The sequence below is a fragment of the Camelus dromedarius genome, chromosome 11 (genome assembly GCF_036321535.1).
Source record: "Camelus dromedarius isolate mCamDro1 chromosome 11, mCamDro1.pat, whole genome shotgun sequence".
NCBI lineage: Eukaryota > Metazoa > Chordata > Mammalia > Artiodactyla > Camelidae > Camelus > Camelus dromedarius.
The window spans coordinates 29782903-29806577 of NC_087446.1; the positions used below are offsets into that span (position 1 = coordinate 29782903).

A 23675-nucleotide genomic window follows, 5' to 3' on the forward strand; every position below is an offset into this window, starting at 1 on the left:
CCCGCCGCAACGGTTCCCCTCACGCAGGCGCAGAGGCGCGCGCGGGGCGGGGCGCGGGGGGGGGGGTGGGGCGTGCGCGGCCCCCTTAAATACGGGGGAGTGGGCGGCGCAAACCTGCCGCGGCGCTGTTGCCCAGTCGGCGGGAGTTCCTCCAACTGTCTTCTCGTGGCGCGATCCTCGAGCTTGAAGCCTCTCTCTACCCTCGGCGGCAGCAGCGGCCGCGGGGGCGGCAGCAGCAGCAGGAGGGAGCCGAGGCGAGCGGTCGGCGGGCTCCATGGAGAGCGGCAGACGCCCGGGCAGAGGCAGCGCTTCCTCTCCGGCACCCGGGCTCCAGTGACCGACGCTCGCGCACTGCCCCGCGTCTGAGCGGCCGCCGGCTCCGGGACTGACCGGCCTCGCTGCCCCTTCCCCGCGCCGCCGCCTCGCCTCCCTGCGCCCCGACTTGCTCTCGCCCCGACTCCCCGGTGGGGTGGCGGCGGCCGGGCCCCCGCAGCGGCGGCCGGAGCAGCAGCGGCAGCAAGAGCCCGCCTCTATGATGAAGTTCAAGCCCAACCAGACGCGGACCTATGACCGCGAGGGCTTCAAGAAGCGGGCGGCGTGCCTGTGCTTCCGGAGCGAGCAGGAGGACGAGGTGAGGGCGGCCGGCCTACACTGTGCCCTAGGCTGGGGCGGCAGGGTGGGTGTCCGGGCTGGTCGGAGTGGGAGGGTCCTTGCCCTTGCCTTTCCCTTTCTCCATCCCCTTCCCCGCCCGACCCTCAGTCTGGCCCCTGGGCTGGGAGAGTTTAGCCTCCTCCCTCCTTCCCTCCCGCCCTCCCTCCTTCCTTCCTCTGCGTAGATTGTGGAAACAAAGGGGCTCGCCCAGCCCTACGCTCTCCCACCGGCTCGTGGTTAGAATGGGAGACTAAGACGCCCCCTGGCCCCTGGGAAGGTCCCAGGCCGTCTAGGTCGCGCCTAACGGGAGTCACCATCTTAACCTGCGAACTGAGCGTAAAACGAGATAAACGTTGAGTGCTAACAGAGTGTAGAAATGGCGTGAGCCCAGGCCTTTCTGCCTCTGTTACATTTTCCTCCCATGTTACAGCAGTTTGCGGTTTCGGATTAAATCTAGGCATGTTTGTGGAATAGCCAAACAGTCCCCGTGCTTTATAAAACCATTCGGTCTCGTTCTGTTAATTCTCCTTCTAAGTGGATCCTTTAACTCACAAGCACTTGGCATAGTTATAATTTTTTTTTTAACGAAGCCTCCTCTTTTAAAGTTTTCTGACTGCAGATAGATGGTTAGTGAAGAATGTGGAACCACGCCAGAAGGGAGAAGATGGACTAGAGGTGGGCAAAGTTGCCATTTTCAGACAGTAATCTCTAGCTCCCTGCATTTTTATTAAAGCTTCTTTGCTGTGTTTTGCTTGACATCTGAAGAGGAGCAGTCTTTCTTGTTCTAAGAGGAAGCAGTCTTCTGTAATTCATCCATCAGCACTGGGTTGAGAGTGAGGCCCTTGAGGTTTTCCTGGAGAGCAGTTTTTATACTTATTTCAGTTACATTTATTTAAATTAAATTGGTTCGCTGTCCTAAATTTGCTTAGGGCAATAACAGGCAATTGGTAGTCAACGAAAGCCTCTTAGCATTGCCAGTTCTAAAATGATTAGGCAGGGAAAACATTAAAATTCTGAGTTCTGCTTCCATAGCTAAATGTGTCCAGTACAATACCAGGCTAAAGCTGGAGATGGGAATTTAATGGCTTCTTTATTGATAGTCCCTGTAGTTAGGATGACGGTGACATACTGTACTCTCAGTGGCTTAATTGTTCTTACTATGCTAACAAAAATCAAAGTGCTTCAAAGTAGCGCTCCTCAAACTCTTGTTTTGCCTTTGTGTTTTGAAAAGAAACTAAGCCCTATAGTGCTGATCTGGTGCTCAGTTGAGGGCCTTTAAACAGTTAAACTTAAATTCCGAAGGAGTTTTCAGGAGAAGTTGGTGTCTTTGAGCTGGGCATCCTTAGGACAGCCAGAAAATAGAACAGGAAAGATTTTTAGCATTTACAAAGTTAACAAGCATTAAGTGCATTTGGTTAAAAAGACTAGAAGGTCCTTGAGGGAAGGGCTGAATTACAGGCAAACTTTGAATATAAAAGAATACAGTAGCCAAAAGTGATCAAGATAGGTCAAGGATCAAATATGATTGGCTCACTATTGCGTAATTATTTTCTTAGTTGAGTGCTTCCTAGGTGCAGGGCACTGCCTGAAGACCTTTGTTATATTTAATCATTTTAGTGCAAGTTTATAGGTGAGGAAACAGCTGCAGAGACATAATTAGGAAGTAGTAGAGGCAGAATTCAGCATCCAGTCGCTGCTCCTGATGCTGGGCTCAGCCCACAGCGATTGGGTGCATGCTATTTGCTGAATGAGTGAGATTTTGTGAGGCTGAGCTTGAGAGATTTTCTGGAAGTGGTGACTTTGAAGTGTTGACGTAGCGTGAACTTGGAATTCAGGCTTTGAAAAAGTTCCCAGGGGAAAATATGTGAAATGGGAAGAAATTGAAATGATCTGTATTGTGTGAATGGTAAAGCAAAGTCTGAGGAGGGCTTCAGAAGTTACCTTAGCAAATAAATGAGTTGTTTTTATGCTTTGAAATTGTTTCTCCTGTAATAAATGCTAAATTCCTAGACTCTAGTTAAGAGACCAGTGCCATTATAAAATGAAGTAAGGAGCAAGATTTGGAGAATTTATTCAATTAATTTGTTATGTAAAAAATTGTAAATCTCATGACCTGGAGGTTGAGAAACCAAGTTAATTAGTTTGTTAGAGAATGTGCTCTGAAGGAAGGCTCTGTAATTCTCTAAATAATGCATAGCCAACTTTAAAACTGGTTAGATCTGCAGGATCTTAATTTCTGTTACTGTGTGTAGTCAGGATGCTTGCTATTGTATGATAATTACAGAACGAATCTTGTTAGTTAGCTTCCCTGGACATCTTGCTGCTTTGTTATTAATTTATTCCCACTCTGTTGAAATTTCTTTGCTAGCCTTACAGGGATAGGCTCCAAACTATCCTGAACCCATGCTTCTTTAGCTAAAAGGTGAGAAGTGTTTCCCCGTAATGGGTTAAGAACACTTAGATCCTGGTTTGGGAGATTTAAATGTATGCTTCACTTTAGGGTGAAATGTTTATTATTGACTGTAAGTTGAAATAAAACAGTAACTGCTGTTTGACCCTCAAAAGCTATGCAGTACTCTGATCTGGCTCTCTGTTCCTTGAGGCATGGTTTTACGTATTTTCCCATTTTATCTTTTTCTGCCATGTGAGGTAAATAATAAGCATTAGCACTTGTATAGACAGCAGAAGTAACTTGTCCCAAGGTCACAGAAGCTGGCAGGTCATTTTGAGCCCCAGGTCCTTTATTTCTAAATCTCATGTCCATTTGATCCTCTCTCCAGCTAGTTATTTTTGTAGGGAACCACCCTTAGTTTTGACAGTTGGGCTTCCAGACAAGGCAACAAAGAAGTGTCCCATAGAGTAGCTGGGATACTGTGCTTGTGCAGTGAAAGAGGACAGTACATTCAGAAAAGGTAACCCGAAATGAATTCCATTGAACATACTTGCATATATGATAGTTGGAACAGGGATACGCAAAGATAAAAGGTGTCAGCTCCTAAGGAGCATATTCTGTAGTGGGAGGTTAGACAAACTGACTGATCTCAAGGGAAATAAAGTAAGGTGAAAGTGCCATCAGGTATTGCAGGGTTAAGATCCAACATGAGTCATTTGGAGATGGATTTCAGTGAGTGGGAAAGGAAGAACCAGGTATCACAAACAGACTTGGGACTGGTCTAGTTGGGCTGCAGCTTAGGATGACATAGAATAAATAATGTCTGAAAAACATAGAGCACCTTAAATGTAAGGCTAACCAGTTGCTAGGCAAGAAAGGAACTCTTACTTTTGAACAAGGAACATTTCGATTTTCAGTGTATTCACATTTGAGAATGATCTGACAGAATGTCTGCTAAAGAGAGAAATAGAAATGACTTGATCCTGGTGGAATCCAGGCACAGTTGCAAGGCAGAAACATTGACAAAACAATCTTAAGAACTTCCATTTGAACTTTTTGCTCTAATTAGCCTTTAAGCTCCTTGAGCCAGGGGCTGCTTCTACAGATAATAGAATATCAAATGTATGTTCCCGAAATGTCTGGGTTCTTCAAAATCATGCATTAAAATTAAGACTTGCTGGGCAAAGTAGAGTCTCATGACCTATGAAACTCTAAGACCAGAGCTCTAATAAACAAAAACAATCCCAATAAGAAATATTAGTGCTTAACCTCTACTAGCATTTTTATGCTTAAAATCAACAGGCATTCCACCTTTTTCAGACATATATTCTGGGGCTCTTAACTTCCTCAGAGATTTAAGTTCTTGAAGATACTTCAAATGGAAATCACTTTCATTAAAATTAAAGCAACTATCCAAAGATGGCTTTTTCTAAACACAGGGAAATGTCACCAGTCCTCTTCATCTGTGCCTGCAGCTCTCCCAGACCTGGAGAAGGGCTACTTAGGCTACTCAGCCAGCCACTTCCTTCAGGGGAAGGCACTTCTGTACAGTTGGCACCTATTTTTTTCTTACTGTTTTGGTATATCACCAAGGCTTTCTCTAATTGTGTAAAAGCTTACTGCATCACCCCAAAACGTTGACATGCTCAGAGAGAAAAAGTCATGATCAACCCAACTTAGTATTATTGACATACCTCTGTCTACCAATCCACATAATCTAATTTGGGTTAAACACATTTTCACAGAATGTGCTGGTATTTCTGATCTTATAGCACTCTGTCTCTATGGTCCAAAAAGTAGTATTAATTTGCTTAAGAATATCAGTTGGCAGTGGTTGGTGGATATTGTTATAACTATTGTTAACTATTATTGTAACTTAATATCTTTTAAAATGTCTGTGTGTGTAGTGGGTGTTTCTAATGTGCTGCTGGCCTAATTTTGGCCAAATGCCTATGGTGGAGGTAGTTTCAGCCATTCATGCCCTCCTTGTTCATGGTGATATGGGAAGAAAGAACAACAACCCCAAAACAGCTTCTAAAAAGCTACAATCCACGAAATAAAGCTCTTCATTCTTAAATTTAGGGATCACTTGAGGGGTTCTCTGGATAGCTTTGTATTTTGGGGGGAAAGAATTGGTAGTTTGTAGTGACTAGTTCCCAGAGGTGGGCCGTGGCCAAGAGCAGTTGTAAACGTAAAAACTGAAACACAGAGGGCAACTTGGGGCCCCTTGTTTTAAGGACCTAACAATCCCATGTACCTCGAGCCTCTGAGGGTGTAACTGTATTACATAGACCTTGAACAGCATTTTTAGTCTACACACTCTTCCACATCCCCAATGAGGAGGACTTGTTGGGAGATAACAGGGTATAGAATCTATGCTACAGATTATTTCAATTCACAGACAAACCTTCATGGTTCCAAGTTGACCACTATCACTACACTATTACTACTTTAAGTAAGAAATACTTCTATTCCAAATGCTGAAAACATTAGGTATCTAAGAAAAAGACAAGTGTGAGAAGTGACTTAATAATGCCAGTTTAATGGTATTTTATTCTGATGATTGTCCAATACATGAAAAGAGGGGTAAGGCCTGATAGTGTAGTGGGAGGAATGCTGCTATTATAAGGTGATCAGGTTGAATCGGAGAAGTGTATTCACTTGTCACCACTCGGGCACCATTGGCTTTGGGGATTGAGTGTTATTCAAGTCTAACTGCAATTTGGTGGGTTGGCTAGCCTCCTTTTTATAAATCTTTCCTTTGGTCTCAGCTCTGGCTTATCTGGAAGGTTGAATGTCTACTTACATCTTTGTTATCTTGTCACTAATGTGGTAACAGACTGTCATTTTGTTGGGTGCCCCAAATCTAACATCCCTAGAAAGGTAGTTAAAAAGGAATTTAAAACCTATGAATGACCATGTATGTCTCTGTCAGCTGTTCTATGTATCCTCTTGCTGAATAAGCTTTTATAACCTGTCTTTGTTACTTCAGTAATACCATTCTTACTTAAGAGCATGAGTTAGCATGCTGAAGCTGTATTGTAGATCTAGTACATTGGAGGTGTTATAGAATGTTTAGATGGCTTTGTGTGGAGGTCGATATTGAATAATATAATACTATGTGATGTGGTTCTATAGGTTAGATTCTTCCAGTGTGTAGGAAGGGTTTTAATTGTCCTTGTCTCTGCTTATGCTGTTTAGATTCATTTCTTCTACCCTGGCAGACCTCTGTCATAATTCTGTTTACTCTTGTCTATGGAGTATATCCCTCGGTTCTTGCTCTTTCTTAATCACAACTGCCTCCATGCCCCCCCCCCCGACACCCCACCCCTATGTAGCCTTGACCTCATTTGAACTCTGAATAAAGTACTCAAGATGAGTAAGCAAGTACTTAATAACATACTGGTTTTCAAATCTGTACCATCACCAAAGGCTTATATCTTTTAAGCTAGTAGTTTAGATGCTGATCATTTCTATACCTTAGGTATTAATTATTCGTTTAAATTTTTTTGCGAGATACATTTGAAGTTAATGGTTTCATCAAATTTAATCATTTTGGAATGTCAAGGGACTCTTGCATGATAAGTTCTTGGTTTCGGTTAAATTATTTGGAAGAGAAGCTTAGTCATATGATAATGATATCCTGTAGATAAAGATTTGTTTTTAAATCGGAAGCTTAAATGTTCAGAAACAGACACAGACTCTACCAATGGTTTTTCAACATGATTAATCTTACGTAATTTAGTTGTTAACGATTGTCTTAGTCAAATAAGAACATAAAGTCATTGACCTAGATACATGACACTGAATTTCATTTTTTCAGGACTCAAACATTATAAACATCGATGATTGTTGAGACTCCCTGTTTATTAAATGAGGATGTACTTTTCCTGTTGCTAGCCCCGTATACCCCATCCTGTCCCATTATGAAGATACTCAAGGAGGTTACTTAAAAGGCATATAATTGTGTAGTAAGAATTTTATCCAGATGATAGAAAGCAGGTTATCTCTAACCCACAGCTAGTGACCAGGAAAAGAGGCCTCCAACTCTGCAGTCAGGACCATTTACTTTTCCCTTGATGCAAGATACAATGTTTTTGTACCTTAAACATTTTTGCTTTAACTTAAAACTTACTTTCATTTGCCAGTCTAGATATAGGGTCAAAGCTTTTGAATACCATAGACCCCAGCAAGCCTCCTTTTTGAATAAAATACAAAGGTAAAATCTGACTTGCAGTTCACTTTATATAAAGTAGAATTTTAACTTTTATTTCCTTCTTCCAGTCTTTTTTAGTAGTCACAAAAGTACTTAATCTGATAGCAGTTTTAAACAACCCACCTTTAATGAATCTTTGCAGAGCCTTTTTGATAATTCCTTTCTGTCCTCATTTCATCATTAATTCTCAGTAATTTCAGTAATTATAAAAAACAAACTGGCAGAATTTGGGGAAAAAGCTAATTTTGATAAACGAATTCAACTCAATTAGTGAGAAAGCCAAAGAACGAGTAATGGCCAACAGTGAGTGCTTAGGCCAGAATCTAAGGTTTTTAATACTCACTAACCCTCAACAATGTTGCGAGGATAGTTACTTCTTTTTACAGAGGGCACTGGTGCCCATCATCCTGAGCATCAAGGAGTGAAATACATATTGGTTATGATCAGTAGAGTTACAAACACCTTCAAGTTGAAACCTGTGTTTCCCAGTTCTTGCTAGATTTGTTTATTCTAGCTCTTCAGTTTCTAATTTTGATACATAAGCCCTATTTGCTAATACTTAAGAAAGCTTAAATTTAAGGCTGTCTTACATTTCACTTTACCAAAATTGCTATATTTGGACTTGCTGGTGCCTCAGTGTCACCATTAGTACTTTAGCTAAAGCTTTGTTAACCATTGTGTTAATTTACAGTGCTTTCTCTGTGTTTGCCACTGTTCTGCTCACTTTTCACTTGGAGGAGTGATGCTGGTGGGAGCAGTAGAGTTCTGTCCAGAGCAAGAGTGAAAGAAACGATGCTCAGACCACTTGAGCCTTGGTTGATCGCTGCTCTTTAGTGGTGATGCATCCATAGGCAAAGACATGCTGCTTTTTTTTCACATTAAGGAGGTTACATGTCTGAACAGGTGTTCCCTTATCTTCCAACTCTGTTTTAGAGGTTTGGGGGAAAGGTGGAACTTGCTAAACTACTACGTCAGCCTGGAACTTTCCAGTTAGGGAAGGTTGAATTCTGGCAGCTTACTTGAGTAGGACATGAATCCCGGGCTGGCTGTGAATGGCCTGTGGGCCAGCAGTTCCTCTGGCAGCACTGAGGAAGCTGGGCAGACAGCTGGCACAGTGTCGACAAACAAGAACCCGCACTGGGGATCAAGCCTTGCTCTCAGTTGGTAATATTTATCTGGTGAGAACTGTTTGCATTTACTTGAAAGCAGTATACCAAGGAGATTTTGCAGTTTTGTTCAGCTTGGTCAGAACTTCCCTTACCTTCATAAACATCATTTGGTTATTTATCATAGCCTGTTTTGTTTTGTTTTGTTTTGTTTTGTTTTGTTTTGTTTTGTTTTTCTAACTGGGAAATTTCAACCTCACCTAGCCCACAAGTTTTCACTTACAATATGGATATATAGTTCTTGTTTCAGGTACTGTTAAGAAACGTGAACCTATAGTATACTCTGTGATAATAGTTTTTTTAAGTGTGTGCACATTTCAAGCTTAATGCTATCCTTGACCCAGATCTGCAGACTTTTCCTATAGACCAAATAATATTTTAGGCTTTGTGGGCCACACAGTCTCTGTCAAAATTACCCAATTCTGCAACTGTAGGATGAAATCAGCCATAGACTACATGGGAAAAATGAGTGTGACTGGATTCTTGAAATTTGTATTTATGAGCACTGAAATTTGAATTTTATATAATTTAAAAATATAAAAACCACCTTTAGCTCAAGGATTCTAGAAACAATAGGCAGCAGGCTATAACTTGCCATCCCCCTTCTAGATCATAAATTATAGCTGCCTGTTAACAAATGGAGAGGCTTTAGCTTGTTTATATAGGTTTAGAATATGAAGGATGCCTCCTTCCACCTCTTCCTAGGTGTAAAAATATGAACTTTCTCTGTACTAAGCATTAGCTTTACATGATTTCCCTGTTCTTTTCTCACAGCACCTGTTATCTTCTTTGAGTATGCATCCATGCTATAGGTGAAGGAACAAGGTGACCTGCCAGAGGTCACATATCCTTGACTTTGTAAGAATAACTAATGAGATTCTGTAACTAAGAATAACAGATGTGACCACAAACCTCAGTGCATACAGCTCTGGGTCAGAGCCCATAGTTACTGTTTACTAGGGCTAGTAAACCAAGTCTCTGCTTTTGTCTTCTGTTGGTATCCAAGAATTAGAGAGTTTGGCTAATTGAATCTTGTAGTTAAAATGACTTTGTCGGTTACAAAACGATTTAGTAATGTGATGATGTTATTGTTGAATTCTGAATTAAAAAAGACAGTGTTTACAAAGGCAGTCAACTACTTTTCTGTGGTATAACATGTCCCCTTAATAATTTTAATGAAATTTAAAAATGGGTTAATGTAGAGAAATTTCCACCCTTGTAGAGGTTTGAGAATGTTGCTTATAGTCCATAGTGCCCCTGGGGCTGGGAGTTCACAGTTATGGTCGGCCTTGCAGGTGCTGCTGGTGAGCAGTAGTCGGTACCCAGACCAGTGGATTGTCCCAGGAGGAGGAATGGAGCCCGAGGAGGAGCCTGGTGGTGCTGCCGTGAGGGAGGTTTACGAAGAGGTAAGATGAAGAGTAGTGTGTTCTGTGTGAGGTTCACAAACAAGGCACTTTGCCACATACAGCAGGCGAGAAGACAGGCAGGTCATGTGAGTGCTGTTTGGTTGTCTAATTCAACATTTTAAAGCATGTGACTACAGCTAGCACTTGTCTAAGATATTTTTTTTCCACCTGGTAAAATAGAGCTAAAATCAATGTAGAAGTCCCTCAGAATTATGTAACACACAATTATATAACAGACAAGTCTGATCTGTGATCAATACATAACATGATGGCTTCGCCTCAGAGCAAGATTAATATTAACTGAGTAAGAATGCTCAGAGACATTCATCGTGTGCTACAGTTACTTTTCAAACAAATAAGAAGCCAATTGCTTTTATTTTACTCGCTTTTTCTTAAAGTTCTGTAAAATGGGGCACATACATCACAAATGCACAGCACAGTTGGCCCGCTTATCTTGTCAAAGCTGACGATAAATAGAACTTGCTTTTTCTCAGCAAAACAGCATAGATCAAGTGCCGTAAAAACTCCTTGAACACCAGTTAGGCTGTAAAAGGGAAGTGAATGCTAAGACTCTCATTGGGTGTGGTGTATCATCAGCAAGGTTTCCTAGAGAAGGGTCTTAAGGGATGAGCACCTTCTCAACAGAGGAGACAGTATGTACCAGTCTGTCAGTCTGCAGTCTGGATTTGAATGGGGCACATGCTGAAGTCCCAGTCCGTCTGTTACAGGACTGGGTAAAAGGAACAAGGACTGGGCAGTGGGAAAGTAGCATGCAGAGAGAAAGTAACTTTCACATAAATTTCGTGATGACAAGGTAAAATTTTTACATTTCATCTTTTTTTAATAGGCTGGAGTCAAAGGAAAATTAGGCAGACTCCTGGGCATATTTGAGGTGAGTTACAAAAGTAATTCTCATCTTGCTGATGATAGAATTAATGATCCTTCCTTCCTAGCCAGCCAGATAATCTGGCAACAACCTGAACTAGACATGCCTCTAAAAACTATCAGTAAGCAAGCAACTCATAAGGAATAGGAGGGAAGGAAGTAAAAGCTGCTTAACTTTCATATACCATTGATTTTACATAGCATATTACAGTAGTAACTGCTTTTATATGACAGTATAGTGGAGCTGCTATGGACAGACTTACCTCTTGGTTCACTGTATACTGTTTAGACTTTCTAGGCTAAGGTACAGTATCCTCAGTATCACCTAGGAGTTTAGATCTCTTATGGATACTGTCTGGAAATGTATCCTTTGCCTTCAGCACATAACATTGGGTGATATACATAATGACTTTATCCTGAAAGGACTGTATGGGAATGGGAAACTCAAACACATAGAAGAGACACTAGGAGCACACAGTTCTGTTATATAACCTGTTATTACTGAAGGCAGAATGGAATTTGTGGAGAGGAAATTTGGAAATGACAGGTATTCTATCAAAGGTGGGGAGAAATGAGGTCAGGTCATGAGACTTAGGCTATTCTCAACTAATATTTTCATCCAAGATTCAGACCTACATACATGGTTTACCAGACACATTGTGACAGTTTTTTTTTCTAAGATAAGGGTTAGTTGAGTCCAACTGGTAGGATTATATAAATGTAGTCCTTACCAGTTTTAATTTTAAGCCTTTTTACAAGAATTCAGGAAAAAATCTGTACAGCACTTGGTAGAATTGATGACTCCCAAAATACAGTAATTGTTAAAAGTAAAGTTCTCAAGGTACTAGTCACTTTCCTAGAATTTAGCACTTGCTTTACCCAGTTAAATAGCACCATCTCCTGGTTGAACTGAAAAACACATCACAGGTTTCTGTAATTCTTAGTAGCCATGGTACATATAATAGCGTGTTTGTCAATATGCTGGCAAGATCTTTGAAGAAAACTTCACACATTTAAGTAGAGCTTGTATAACATGGGAAGGTAATAAGTGCTTTACAAATACTATTTACATTTCATAGAATCTGAACAGAAAATAGTAATCAGTGTACCTTTCCCTTAGAAAATAAAAGGGAAAATTAGAATTGTCCTGCCTGTTCACTTTGGTGATTTCAATGAATTTATGAACATAGCAGAGTAAGTGTATTGAATGCCGGGTACAGAGATAAGACAACGGACTCTTAAAAATAATAAATAGTAATGTTTTAAGTGTGAATGCCTCTAATTTGTGCTGTTCTTATTCCTTCCCAAAGACATAAGACACTGAATGAGTGGATTACTTAAGTGGTTTGTGGTGGGAAAAATTAAGGCAATTATCTAAAGTCTTAGACTATAGCAAACAAAGCTAACTTTAAGATGAGGGTGAGCTCCCTCATCTTAAGGCTGAATTGTGTTTAATTTTGAACCTAGAGACAAGGCTCAGTGGCAGTTTTAATATGGGTAAAAATTGAGTTTGAGCATATAGGACTAAAATATTGCATTCCAGAAGTGGACTGACCCAGGTATTATTCTCAACCTTTGCTGTGCATGGTTTGCCTGGAAGCTTTTAAATGCTTAGACCTCATGTCAGACTAACTGAATCAGTGTCTCTTTAAAAAAAAAAAATCCTGGGTGATGAGACAGACAGTCAAGGTTGAGAGGCCTCTAGGCCTCTAGACTGTCTAGGTTCAAAATTAAACACAAGTCAGCCTTGGTAGGGCTGTGCTCTGTATGCATCTTGTGAACCTCTAAGAAGCATGTTCTAAAGGAACTGGGGCTATTTGCTCTTCTACAAAGGTCCTGAATGAAGCAGTTTTCAATAGTCTTGAAAGGTAGCTGGTATTTTTAACCCGAGGGAATAGGGCCTAAGATAAAGACAGCAATACAGTTCTTTTACTGTAGATTCCATTCCAGCCTTAAGATTTTCTTTATGAAAATTATTTGTCTAATAGACAGAAATCAAAGTATTAAAAGTTTAGTATTGGGAGCTAATTTCACCATTTTAAGTGTTCTGTCTTATATAAACTGACTTAAGTTCTGGGTTATATGACTGAGCATACTTGCCTGTGTTGCCAAATAGACTATGTTAACGTATGTCACAACTGAATTTTTTTTTACTAAAAAATGTATATATGACTAGCTCCTGTAGATTAAAATGCTTTTCTTTTTATATTCAAGCAGAACCAAGACCGAAAGCACAGGACATATGTTTATGTTCTTACTGTCACTGAAATATTAGAAGATTGGGAAGATTCTGTTAATATAGGTAAATTCCTTTCCCTTTGCTATCTGAATTCTCTTAATTCAAAACTAGATACATGTATCCAATTTTCATCTTAAATTAATTTTGGTTACTTTTTAAAGAAGATCAACATACATATATCTTCATATTTGAATTATTTTAAAACTGTTCCCCAACATAGTGTTGTCTAAGCCATTCCCCAAAAATAAAGTCATTATTTGTGGGGGAGGATCAAGGGGACATTGTTAATAGGGTATGGCTTTTAAAAACTGACTTTTACTCATTTTTAGTAACCAGTTTCATACTGTTTTCTAGGAAGGAAGAGAGAGTGGTTCAAAGTAGAGGATGCCATCAAAGTTCTCCAGTGTCATAAGCCTGTACATGCAGAGTATCTGGAAAAATTAAAGCTGGGCTGTTCTCCAACCAATGGAAATTCCACAGTCCCTCCCCTTCCCGATAGTAACACCTTGTTTGTAACTGCTGCACAGACCTCTGGGCTGCCATCTAGCATAAGATAGACAGGGTTGGAAGGACCTCTTCCACCATGTGCAATCTCATGGGCAGAAGCTTCTTTATTTTCCTTGGCAAACATCTGAATGACACTTGCAAACTGTCTGAATTTGCCATGTGGGGTTTTCAAACAATTTGCATGTTTTTCAGATGCTTTCAAATCTTTAAAAAAAAAAAAAAAAAAGATAGTGTAAAATATTTTAATAAGCCAAAGCCATGTGGAATTTTTTTTAGATGCCTTAACTGTGCTCTCCCACCCAGCCCACCCACCTTGTTATTTTGGTTGGCATTTTCACTTTTCCAGTTTTTTTTATCCATTTGATGTCAGTCTGTGGTTTTTGTCAGATCAACTTACTTGTGGGTATATTATCCCCCTAGATTATTTTCTCATTCACAACATTAACATATTCAGTGAATCCATTTGCCAACTCATTTATCTGAATTTTCACAACTGGTATGTCACTAGCTACCTGATTTGGCCAATTCCCTTATGACTCACAAAGTTAAAACACAAAGTTTTAACTCTATAGGGCTGGTGATTTTTAGGCAGTTACTGTAAGCAAAATGCATGTAGTAGATATCTTATCATGAAACCTGTATTCATGGAACTTGAATTAGGATGCTCAGTTGCCAATTCCCTTTATTCATAATCTGTCTTTACACAGAACACACGAGAACCGTATTTCCCTCAATGTAAATTGCTGCTTTTAAAAATATATTTTTAGTTTGAATTTAGTGACATCTCTTCAGTTAAACTTGCTGGTTACCAGTAACCACCTTAAATGCCAGTCAGTGGTGACTGCATCACAATTGAATGAAATGGCCTTTTTGTTCAGCTGTTACAGACCTAGGTTGTTAGGGTGCCTTAGAATGTCTCATCTTTTATAGGTGGTCAGCAGGTAGGTACTGTTTATCATACAACTAACTACTGGGGCACTGGAACGTACCTGGACTAAGAATTATTTTGTCTTGTCTTTGTATTCACGTAAATCCAAGAATCCCATCTAAAACACATAAATACCTAGTCTGAAATGCCTGTACTTCCCCAACCAAATCAGAAATGAGGTGGGGCAAGTAAAAGATGGTTCTCTATGTAGATGTTAGCTTTTTGTAAATATCGTAACTGGTGAGTATAAAATAGAAATAAGCATAGTTAGACATTTGTTCTACAAATTGTTAACCTTTAAAAATATAATTGCTGCTAAAAATAGTGCTGTTACACTTAAGGAAAATCAGTGCCACTGTTTTGGAAATGAGCTCTTGTGCCATAAATGCAGCTGAGCTACATGGGAGTATTAGTTCACAAATTAATGCTGTCAAAGGAATGAGTAAGACAGAAAAACTTCAAACCAGTGACATTTCATTCTAAATTATGTAGTGTGATCAGACATGGTCATCCAGAATTTTTATATTCTTCTGTACAGAGGTTATGTATTCTGGGTGTTTTTTAAAAAGGAAGTATTTAAAATCCCACAGATTGACACTTTGTATAAATCTTCAATGGACTGAGTTTTTTTTCTCAGCGGTCTCTGAAGTTTCTTTAAATTATATACTTAACACAGCAGAGAAACTGGATTGTTTTTGTACATAACACTGTGTCCACCTGAAATGTTGTCACAAGTACTGGGGGGCTGGGTATCTTGTACATGATATTCTTAGAGGTAATAATGCATGAATTTATTTTATAAACTCTTGGACTATGTATTTGACATGTAAAATATGTACAGTATTAATGTCAGCCATTTCTTAAAGGTGAGCCTATAAATATTGTTGTATAATTTTCTTTGGTCAGTGACATTTGGACTAAGTAGTGCCACTTGGGTCAGGATTTTCTTCAGTGCCATTTAGCAAACCACCCGTCTTTGGTCTATGCAACTAGCAAAAATTTGTATAATGCATCAGAACACTTCAGAGTTGTCACACTTTAAATTTCACATGAAGGGTTCTTCACTATTCTGGAACCCAGCCTATCAAAATTAGAGGAAAGGCCCTAAGATTTATTTCTATTAAGAGAAAAAAGCCTACATTTGCAGGCTGAACAGTTGAATCTACTACAGATAACAAATAGTGTCTACTATCTCAACCCTCCAAAGTTTACAGAGTGTTGGGACTGTCATTTGTGTTTTCTGTGGGGTAGTTGGATAAAATTGGGCAGCTAAAATTTTCAGTCCCATGTGCCTCCTAAATTAAAAAAAAAAAAAAGTCTGTAAATTGACTTGCAGACACAAAGTAGCAACTAGCCTGCATGTTTGATTTTGAGTTTTCTTAATTTCTTCCTTTTTTTTGTAAACAGGTGAAATTTTCCAAATAGGCACATGCTGTTCAATTTTCTGTCAATCACATAGTTGTATAAAGTAGCAAAACTGAAGGGGGAATGATTGTTGTATACACTTTACAATTGCTTTGCATGGTCTCATTTGAGATAATTGGTGTAAGAATCTTGACTTTTTTTATATTTGGAAACATCAAATAAAAAAATGGAAATAAATTGTTGGGTTTTTTTTAAACATAGTTCTAACACTGTCCAAGTGAAATTCTGGCACTCCATGTAATGACTTTACTGTTCTCCCATTGGTGGTCATATAATTCTCTTACTAGTAGTACATTTATGCACTTCCCATTTATGATCCTGACTAGTGGAATTAACTGAGTTAAAAGGAACAGCTCAACAGTAAGGTGTTGACATACTCTCCCCATGTATGTTTTGCATTGTACTGGACACCAGTCTAATGGTGTGCCACTGTGCTTTTCTTACTGCTGTTCTCCTTCACTAATGGGATTTGTGTTCTTATTTTAGTAATTTTCAAGGGCTCTTGGCTTATCCTGTGAGTACTTTGCTGTAATATGTTGCAGACACTTTATATACAACCATTGTGTTAATTGCTGGCAGCTCTGTTTCAAAAGGGTGACTAGCTAAGCACCCTGCCTCCCATTATAACTCGAAATATTGTTTATCCAAGACCAACATTAGAATCCTCACATAAAAGTTCTATTGGAATCGCATTTGGTTTTTGAGTAGGGTTAAACTGGAGGAAAACAGCTTGGCATTTTTCTACTGTTGTCTTCATAGAGGAATACAAGAATTCTCTACAGGTCTCTTAAAGGAGAAATTTGTAGACAAAGTTTGACACAGAACTAGTTTGACGCTAGTTAAGTTTATTAAAGTATAATTTGTGGTGAATTTGTTACAGCTGGAACTTGCTGTGTAGTTGTCTCAAATGACATTTCCATCCAATACCTTGTTTCATAAGTTCTTAATAAAATGTTTACCAACATCTGCTTTACGCCCAGCATTAGTGCTACAGCACAGAACAAGTTTCCACCCTCAAGGAGCTAGTGAAACAGAGATAAGTAACTTATCTAAGTTGTTTCTTCTATATCAGAAGTTCCTAAAATGACTTTCAAGGTGTTACAGCTATTTTTTTTTTTAGACTTCAAAAGCAAAATCTTATTTAAAAATGTGATTCCCTCACCAAAAACTTAACGTTTTACATGGAGCTGTAGACCAAAAGTTAGGCTGAAAAGTGATCTCATCCCTGGTGCTACTTTATCTCCCTCTTACTTTTAATACCTTCCTAACTAGTGCCATTGGCCAAATTCTGGCAGTAAGTTGTGAAGGCCCCTAAGGCCTACTATGTTGGGCCTACTTTTGTACTATAGCAAAGATCCTAATTTACTCAGAAACTAGTCTTAAATTCCTCTTTGATATGATTTCAACTAATTATCCTAAAAGTTACTCTTCCCAATATGTGCATTGCTACCCTCTGGGCATCACATTTCTTGACTCTAGTTAAACACCAGTGCCAGACAGTAGTAGTATTGTAAATCTTCCCACTTTTCTCAGTTTTTACTCAGTCATTCCTTAATCAAATTAGTGAAATTAAAAAAATACTTTATTTGGCTATTAACATGTATCAAGAAATAAAGATATCTTTTGATCACTTTACTACACTAGGGATCTAACCTCCAGGAATGTGGGCACAGATATACCAAGATAAGGCAACTAAAGTGGTGAGACATGGAAATAAAATATCAAGGCCCAAAGGGATAATGGTTAACTAGTACTATATCCATATAATGGAATATTACATAAACATAAAACTGACATTCAGGTAAGGATGCAGAGTAAACTGGTATGGCCTTTTCAAAAGCAACTGAATAGTACCTGTCAAAATTTTAAATACATATAACCCTTTCACCAATTCCACTTCTGGGAATCTAGTCAACAAACAAGCTGTGCAGCCGAAACATGGTCAAAGATGTGTACTGCAGAATTTATGAAACTGGCATCAATTTAACCATAGAAACTGGGAAATTATGGCCATCCATTCAATAGATACTTCCACAAAAGAAATGCACTGCCATAGATGGCCTTTCAATAATGCTAACTGAAAAACACTATACAGCATTAACTGTTAAAAGTCATATTTTTTAAAGGGGACTACAGATTTCAGATTTTCTTTTAAAACTTCTATGATTTTCAAATAAACATTCTGAGAAATTTTTGACTTGAAAATGTTCAATGATTTCTTAAATAAAAAATGGATTGATAAATGCTCAATCTGTATATAACATATCAAAATATGTGTATCTTAGTATCAACACAGAAAAAGGAAAAACTACACAAGTCTTTTCTATTACTGGAATAACAGTAATGTATCACTTTTTAAAAGGGGGAGGAGACACACAACATCTTGGTTCTAACACAAGAGTAATGAGGAATCACTACCAAGGGGGTAAGGGTAAACTCAGCCTACAGGCCAAACCACCACCCTCCCCCCACCCAGCCCCTGGCTGTTTTTATACAGCACACAAGCTTAAGAGTGTTTTTTACATTTTCAGTGGTTGAAAAAAAAAATACATTGTGACAGGTGAAGATAATTTATAAGAATTACAGCATGCCTATTTGTTTAGAATTGTCTATGGATGCTTTCTCACTACAGTGGCAGAGGTTGAGTAACCAAGACAGACCTATGGCCTGCAAAGCCCAAAACACTTACTGTTTCAGAATGAAGAAACGGGTTGCAAGAATTTGGCCCTACTCCTTTGGTTACTCAGTCCTAGTGCTTCCTGCCAAAATATAAGGAAAACAGCACCAAATTCAAATTTAGTACAATCAAACCATCATGTCTAAGCTGCTTCTGACTGGTGTAAAGTCTTGAGTAGTCTACTCTTGAACATAAGCCAGAACACTCTGTAAACTTGCTAGATTATAAGGAAACTTGAGTTATTGGGATTTATTAATCTAGATCATGAGCTATTTCGAAGAGCCACGTGGTGAGTGAGAATGGATCAGGAATATGCAAGATGGAAATGTGCTAGTTATTCTCCATGGTAGGAACCTGAGGTTATCAATCTTTCATAATTTCTAAAACTCTTCTGTCCCATAGATAAAAATGATTAGCAGGGGAGAAATGTTAAAGCTCTTTAATGAGCACCATAAAATGTGCCTTTATGAGATGATGGGATTTAGTTGTTGCTCTGCTACAGTAAGGAAGGTCTAAATGTTCAGGCAATTACCACACAGCTCTACAAGCAATCATAAATAATTACATCAAGTCCACAGAGGCTCAGCTTGATCAGCAAGCCTACATTCATACACCTGAAATGCTACACCAGCTGGCACACATGAAATGAGATCAGCTGAAGGGTGGTAAAGATGAAACTGCAGGGAGAGAGGACCCAGGCTCTTTATATTGAGTTCTATACTTAACAGGAAAAATTTTAGTTCAACTCCCAGTGTTGCATCCAATGGGAACTTGCCGAATTTGTAACTTAAAGCTGTAGCAAAGCCAACTCATGGAACAAATCCTCCCAATTTCCAACCACAATGATAAAAATGGAAATTAATGCAGAGCGGGTAATAGTTAAGGAAACAAAGTATCACCAGTCTGGGTAGTGGAGTACAGATTTTTATTCTTAATATTTCTTTCAAGTTATTACATTCAACATGTTTTGCTTTTGTGATCATTAAGTCATTTAAAAAATAAACCCCTGATATAATTCCTTAAACTAAGCAGCATGCTAAACAGCTAAATGAAATGTAGTCCCAGCCCCAAAATACATTATTCCAATGAAATATTACATTTTTATTAAATAGACTGTTGAATTAGCTGCCCTATAATCATGGCATTTTTTTTTTTTTTTTGGCCAGCTTTTGCAGATAAGGCTGTAGTTTTAAACCATCTTTGATACTGCAACTAACAAAAAATGATGTGGCTAGAGTAAGTAGCCAAAAGATTCCTGAACCATCGAATACAAAAATAAAGCCAATTCCTATCATTCCCATGACAACCATTTAGCTAAAACTGTGTTTATAACGTTTTATAGAATACCAGGTTTCCCTCCCTACACTCTTCCTTCAATAGTGCTAAACCACAGCACCTATGGCTTTTATGTATTGATCTGTATTTTTAAATGCTTCTGAAATTTTGTATTAAAGTATGTTCTTAGTCTAGAGCAGGGTTTAAGTTCTACATATTTCAAATCTAAGATCTCATTAGGCAGCCTCTGAGAGGACCAAGAATAACTAGTGTGGAAGCAAATCACAACAAAGTAGACAACAAAATTTAAGAGTCACATAAAAACATAAAGCTCCTGTTATCAGCTCAGGATTTCAGAAAAGTTCCTGAATGGGCAGAGTTGATTTTCAAGCCACTTATCAATATATTCAGATTCTTTACCTCTCCCAGGGCTTTGCACATGCTGTTCCCCTGTCCGGAGGTGTGCATCTGGTTTGAATCTAGGGGAGCAGCCCATCCCAAGTACTTACTTCCCATCTCCCTCAGAGATGCAACTGCTCTTTGTTCACAACCCCTCCCCATGAGATTAAAAGGTCCACAAGGGAAAGTCCCATGCCAGTCTCATTCACCTAATCATCCCCAACAAGCAGTACAGTGTTGGGCATATATCAAGCACTTTTATTTGATGAACTGTCCATAAGCTTAGGAGTTACAAAGTCAAAGGCTTACATAGGAACAGAACTACAAAAAGGAGCACATGGGCTGGCAGGGGGCTCTAAACAACTGGAGAGTCACTGGATTAGAGAAGAATAACCAGCTCTTCGTAGAATGGCTGCTACATAGCTCCTCCCAGCAGATGCCCTGCACAAAGGCAGGCTATGTCTGAAGTGCCAGATCTTTAAGATCACTGAAGTTACCAGATTCTAAATTTTCATGTGACTCTCCCGATTTTGTTAAATTTTGCCATTGAATTCATAATGTTTTAACCAACCACACTGTGTGGGCCAAGGAAAACAGGCCCCAAAGCCAGATGTAGCTGCCAGTTTTCAAACTCTACCTTGACCTCTCCCAGAGCCCCTTAAATCCTAAGAAAGCTCTGTCAACACAATGGCTCCTGTTTCATCCCACTGGTTGAGAGAAGTATCATCAAAACAATGAAGACTCTTACCAAATTATAAAGGGAAAAAACCATGATGCTATGAAATTAGGAATTCACATATTTGAAATGAAAATAGTGCATTACTCCATTTCTATGGAGTTCTGTGACTCATAAACTCAGTAGACAGCAGAGTCCTATTTTACACAGTTTTGTAGAGCAATAGATTTAAATCTGGAATTTTATAACTTATAAATCACTATGTAATACTAGCTATCATCATAAGCAGTGCCACCTCCAATGAATAAAGCTGATCTCTATTCAACTGCTTGGGTGGTCACTCATTTTGGCTCCAGAAGGAGATTTAGTTTCCTTAGTTGCAAGGTAACCTCTAAACAGCCCAAGAATTGTTATAAATGACAACTTCTAAGTTTTTAAATTTACAATATTAGAGCTATGAACAATTTTATTCTGAATTAAACTAACATCTGTTTCCAAGCAATGAATTTATTTGGAAGGGTACCAGTTACCAGTCATCAAAAACTTTCGTATGTTGAAAATGTAATTTTAATAGATAATTCTTCATCTTACATAGGAGCACAATAAAATACATCACATTCTGAAGAAACTCCAGAAGTTACGAGAATAAGAGTAGGGAAAATTCAGGTGGGCTACAATATCCATTACCTTAAACTGCAAGAGACAAAGGTTTCAACCCACAGGTTAATATTTACATACTTATGACTGGCTACATTTGTATCTTAAAAATAACAAGAACGAGGAATTGGATCTGGAGGGGTGGGAAGGAGCAGTTCTGTGGGAAGAGGAACTCTGTCAATGCAGAAAAAACTGCTGAATATCAAATTAAAGAATAAGAGGAGCTCCTGTAGCAAATATTAGAGGGATGACAGTAAAAATCATTAACTGAAGATCTGATGCTCTCAAAGGAAGAAACCTTTCTGATGACACTTATGCAAGCTGACTGCTTGAGATTTGCTCATCAGGTCTATAAGGAAGACTTGTAACTGCCTCAGCAAACCCCAAATGATTATCAGATTGGTGTTTCCTAATAACACACAGCAGGGATCACATATGAGGTTCTGAGACAAGAACTAAGAGAAAGGTCATAACTCAAAATGCCAGACACAAATGTGGCACATGTGAAAGTCCTACACAAAGCCAATCACAACTGTTGGCTGTGACTCTCCTGCACAATTTTTAAACATCGTGGCAAGATACTGATGATTGCCTAACTAACCAGACAACACAAACACATTTATTTCAAATTTCTAGGAGGCAAAAAAAGGTCAGATACTGATGCTTTAGGCATGCTCAGGGCCAGCTTAATACTCCACTCAGTGATATCTTAACACAAACTTGCATCAATGAAAAGAAACCGGCAAAATCTACCTCTCACCATTCAATTTGTCAGGTGGTGAAGACCAAAACAATGTTCCATCAGTTTTAATTTTTAAATAAGATTGTCACATTGGGAAAATGAAATAAACACAGTAAAATAAACTGTACAAAGGCAAAGTAGAATAACAAAAAATATTTTACTAAAACATAAGATTTACAGAAGTTTCCAGACAAGCCATACAAAATGGTCACAAGCTTTTTCCTGAAAGGAGGATTCTACACTTGACAGCAAAGTCACAATGTTATTAGTGAGGGCTGTGATGTTTGTTTAATGTTCCCATTTTGGTTCAAACAATCAAGCTTGTCCATCTACGGCGTCTAAATAAAGTTAGACTTGGCTAGAGAGTATATTCTAAAGAACTGAGGTTAGCTGCTTTCAACCAATGCAATTAGATCACCATAAAAGAGGGAAAAGGAGCCCATTTAAAATTAAAATAAAACTACCTCCCCCCTCAAAAAAATAATAAAATAAAGAAAAACACCCACACCCCTGCAGCTAACCCTGACAACTACCTTCATTCACAGTGCTTTATACTTAAACCATGATGGGGGAAATGAATAAAAGCAGAGAAGGGCCACTGCTTTTAAACGTTTCACAACAATCCAGATGATACTTCTAGCCTCTGCTCATGCTTTACAACAGTGAATCAGGACAAGACAGATTTGCTAATGTGCATTTAATCACCAAAGGACTGAAGATGTCTGGGCTTTTTTTTTATTCTGTAATGTTTCTAAGACTGTGTCCATTAAATGCAAACAAAAAAGGAAGAAGTCTTGGCAGAACAGGAGAAGTGATGCACACTTGATGATCAGATCGATTTAAATATTATTCATGGCATATAGCCTAGTCCATGCTCTAGCTGCAGACAAAAACAAACAAGCAGTTATTACTTTACTTAGTTCAGTATGTTTCTTTCCAAACTATAAAAAGTAAACACTACTAAGTTAATTGTGGAAATAGCATGCTGTAATCTCTTAAATTCATACTATTTTCTATAATCTGGATTAGGGCAGAAAGACTGTAAACCTCACTACCAAAACACTACAATGGAATTTAGAAGTTCCATAAAATTAACAGGATGACAAGAGCTGTCTCCTTCATTTCTAGATATATAATGCTCACCCATTAATTTTGTTAAAATCTGTAACAGGAAAAAGCTTACTCATTTCAAACTCCCTAGCTATAAACTGAAGCACATTTTGATTTAATCAAACAAATTGCCAAAACAGCTCAAGAGTCTAATAAGTTTTCCACTACCCTTACACATTGCTAGATGAATGGCACTCAGGTATTTGTTTAAATCGTGCATAGTTTATACAAGAGTCCAAGATCTCCCAATTAAAATAGGTTGTCTTTAAATTTGGGGGTCACATAGCAGGCCATAAGATGGAGTTGAACACCTTTTGATAAGAG

General features: G+C 38.7%; 2 protein-coding genes across 4 annotated transcripts in view; one reads left to right on the forward strand and one right to left on the reverse strand.

Annotated features, from left to right (window-relative positions):
* The first annotated feature begins 119 nt into the window (after positions 1–119).
* On the forward strand, positions 120–15992 carry NUDT4 (nudix hydrolase 4). Of its 3 annotated transcripts, none has more exons than XM_064491585.1 (5): positions 120–631; positions 9721–9831; positions 10679–10723; positions 12931–13018; positions 13310–15992. In XM_064491585.1, exons 1-5 carry the CDS (start codon positions 533–535, stop codon positions 13510–13512), a joined length of 546 nt encoding a protein of 181 aa, XP_064347655.1. In that variant the 5' UTR covers positions 120–532; the 3' UTR covers positions 13513–15992. The 3 variants fall into 3 exon arrangements, with proteins under 3 accessions (XP_064347655.1, XP_031318891.2, XP_064347656.1); XM_031463031.2 differs by having other exon boundaries at positions 12934–13018; XM_064491586.1 differs by lacking the exon at positions 120–631 and adding an exon at positions 1246–1326.
* A 6387-nt stretch (positions 15993–22379) lies between these two features.
* Positions 22380–23675, reverse strand: part of UBE2N (ubiquitin conjugating enzyme E2 N) — a 29530-nt gene continuing 28234 nt past the window's right edge. The window contains exon 4 of the mRNA XM_031463029.2: positions 22380–23121. Coding sequence (XP_031318889.1) covers positions 23081–23121 — 41 coding nt within the window. The 3' untranslated portion in view covers positions 22380–23080. The remainder of the gene's footprint in view (positions 23122–23675) is intronic.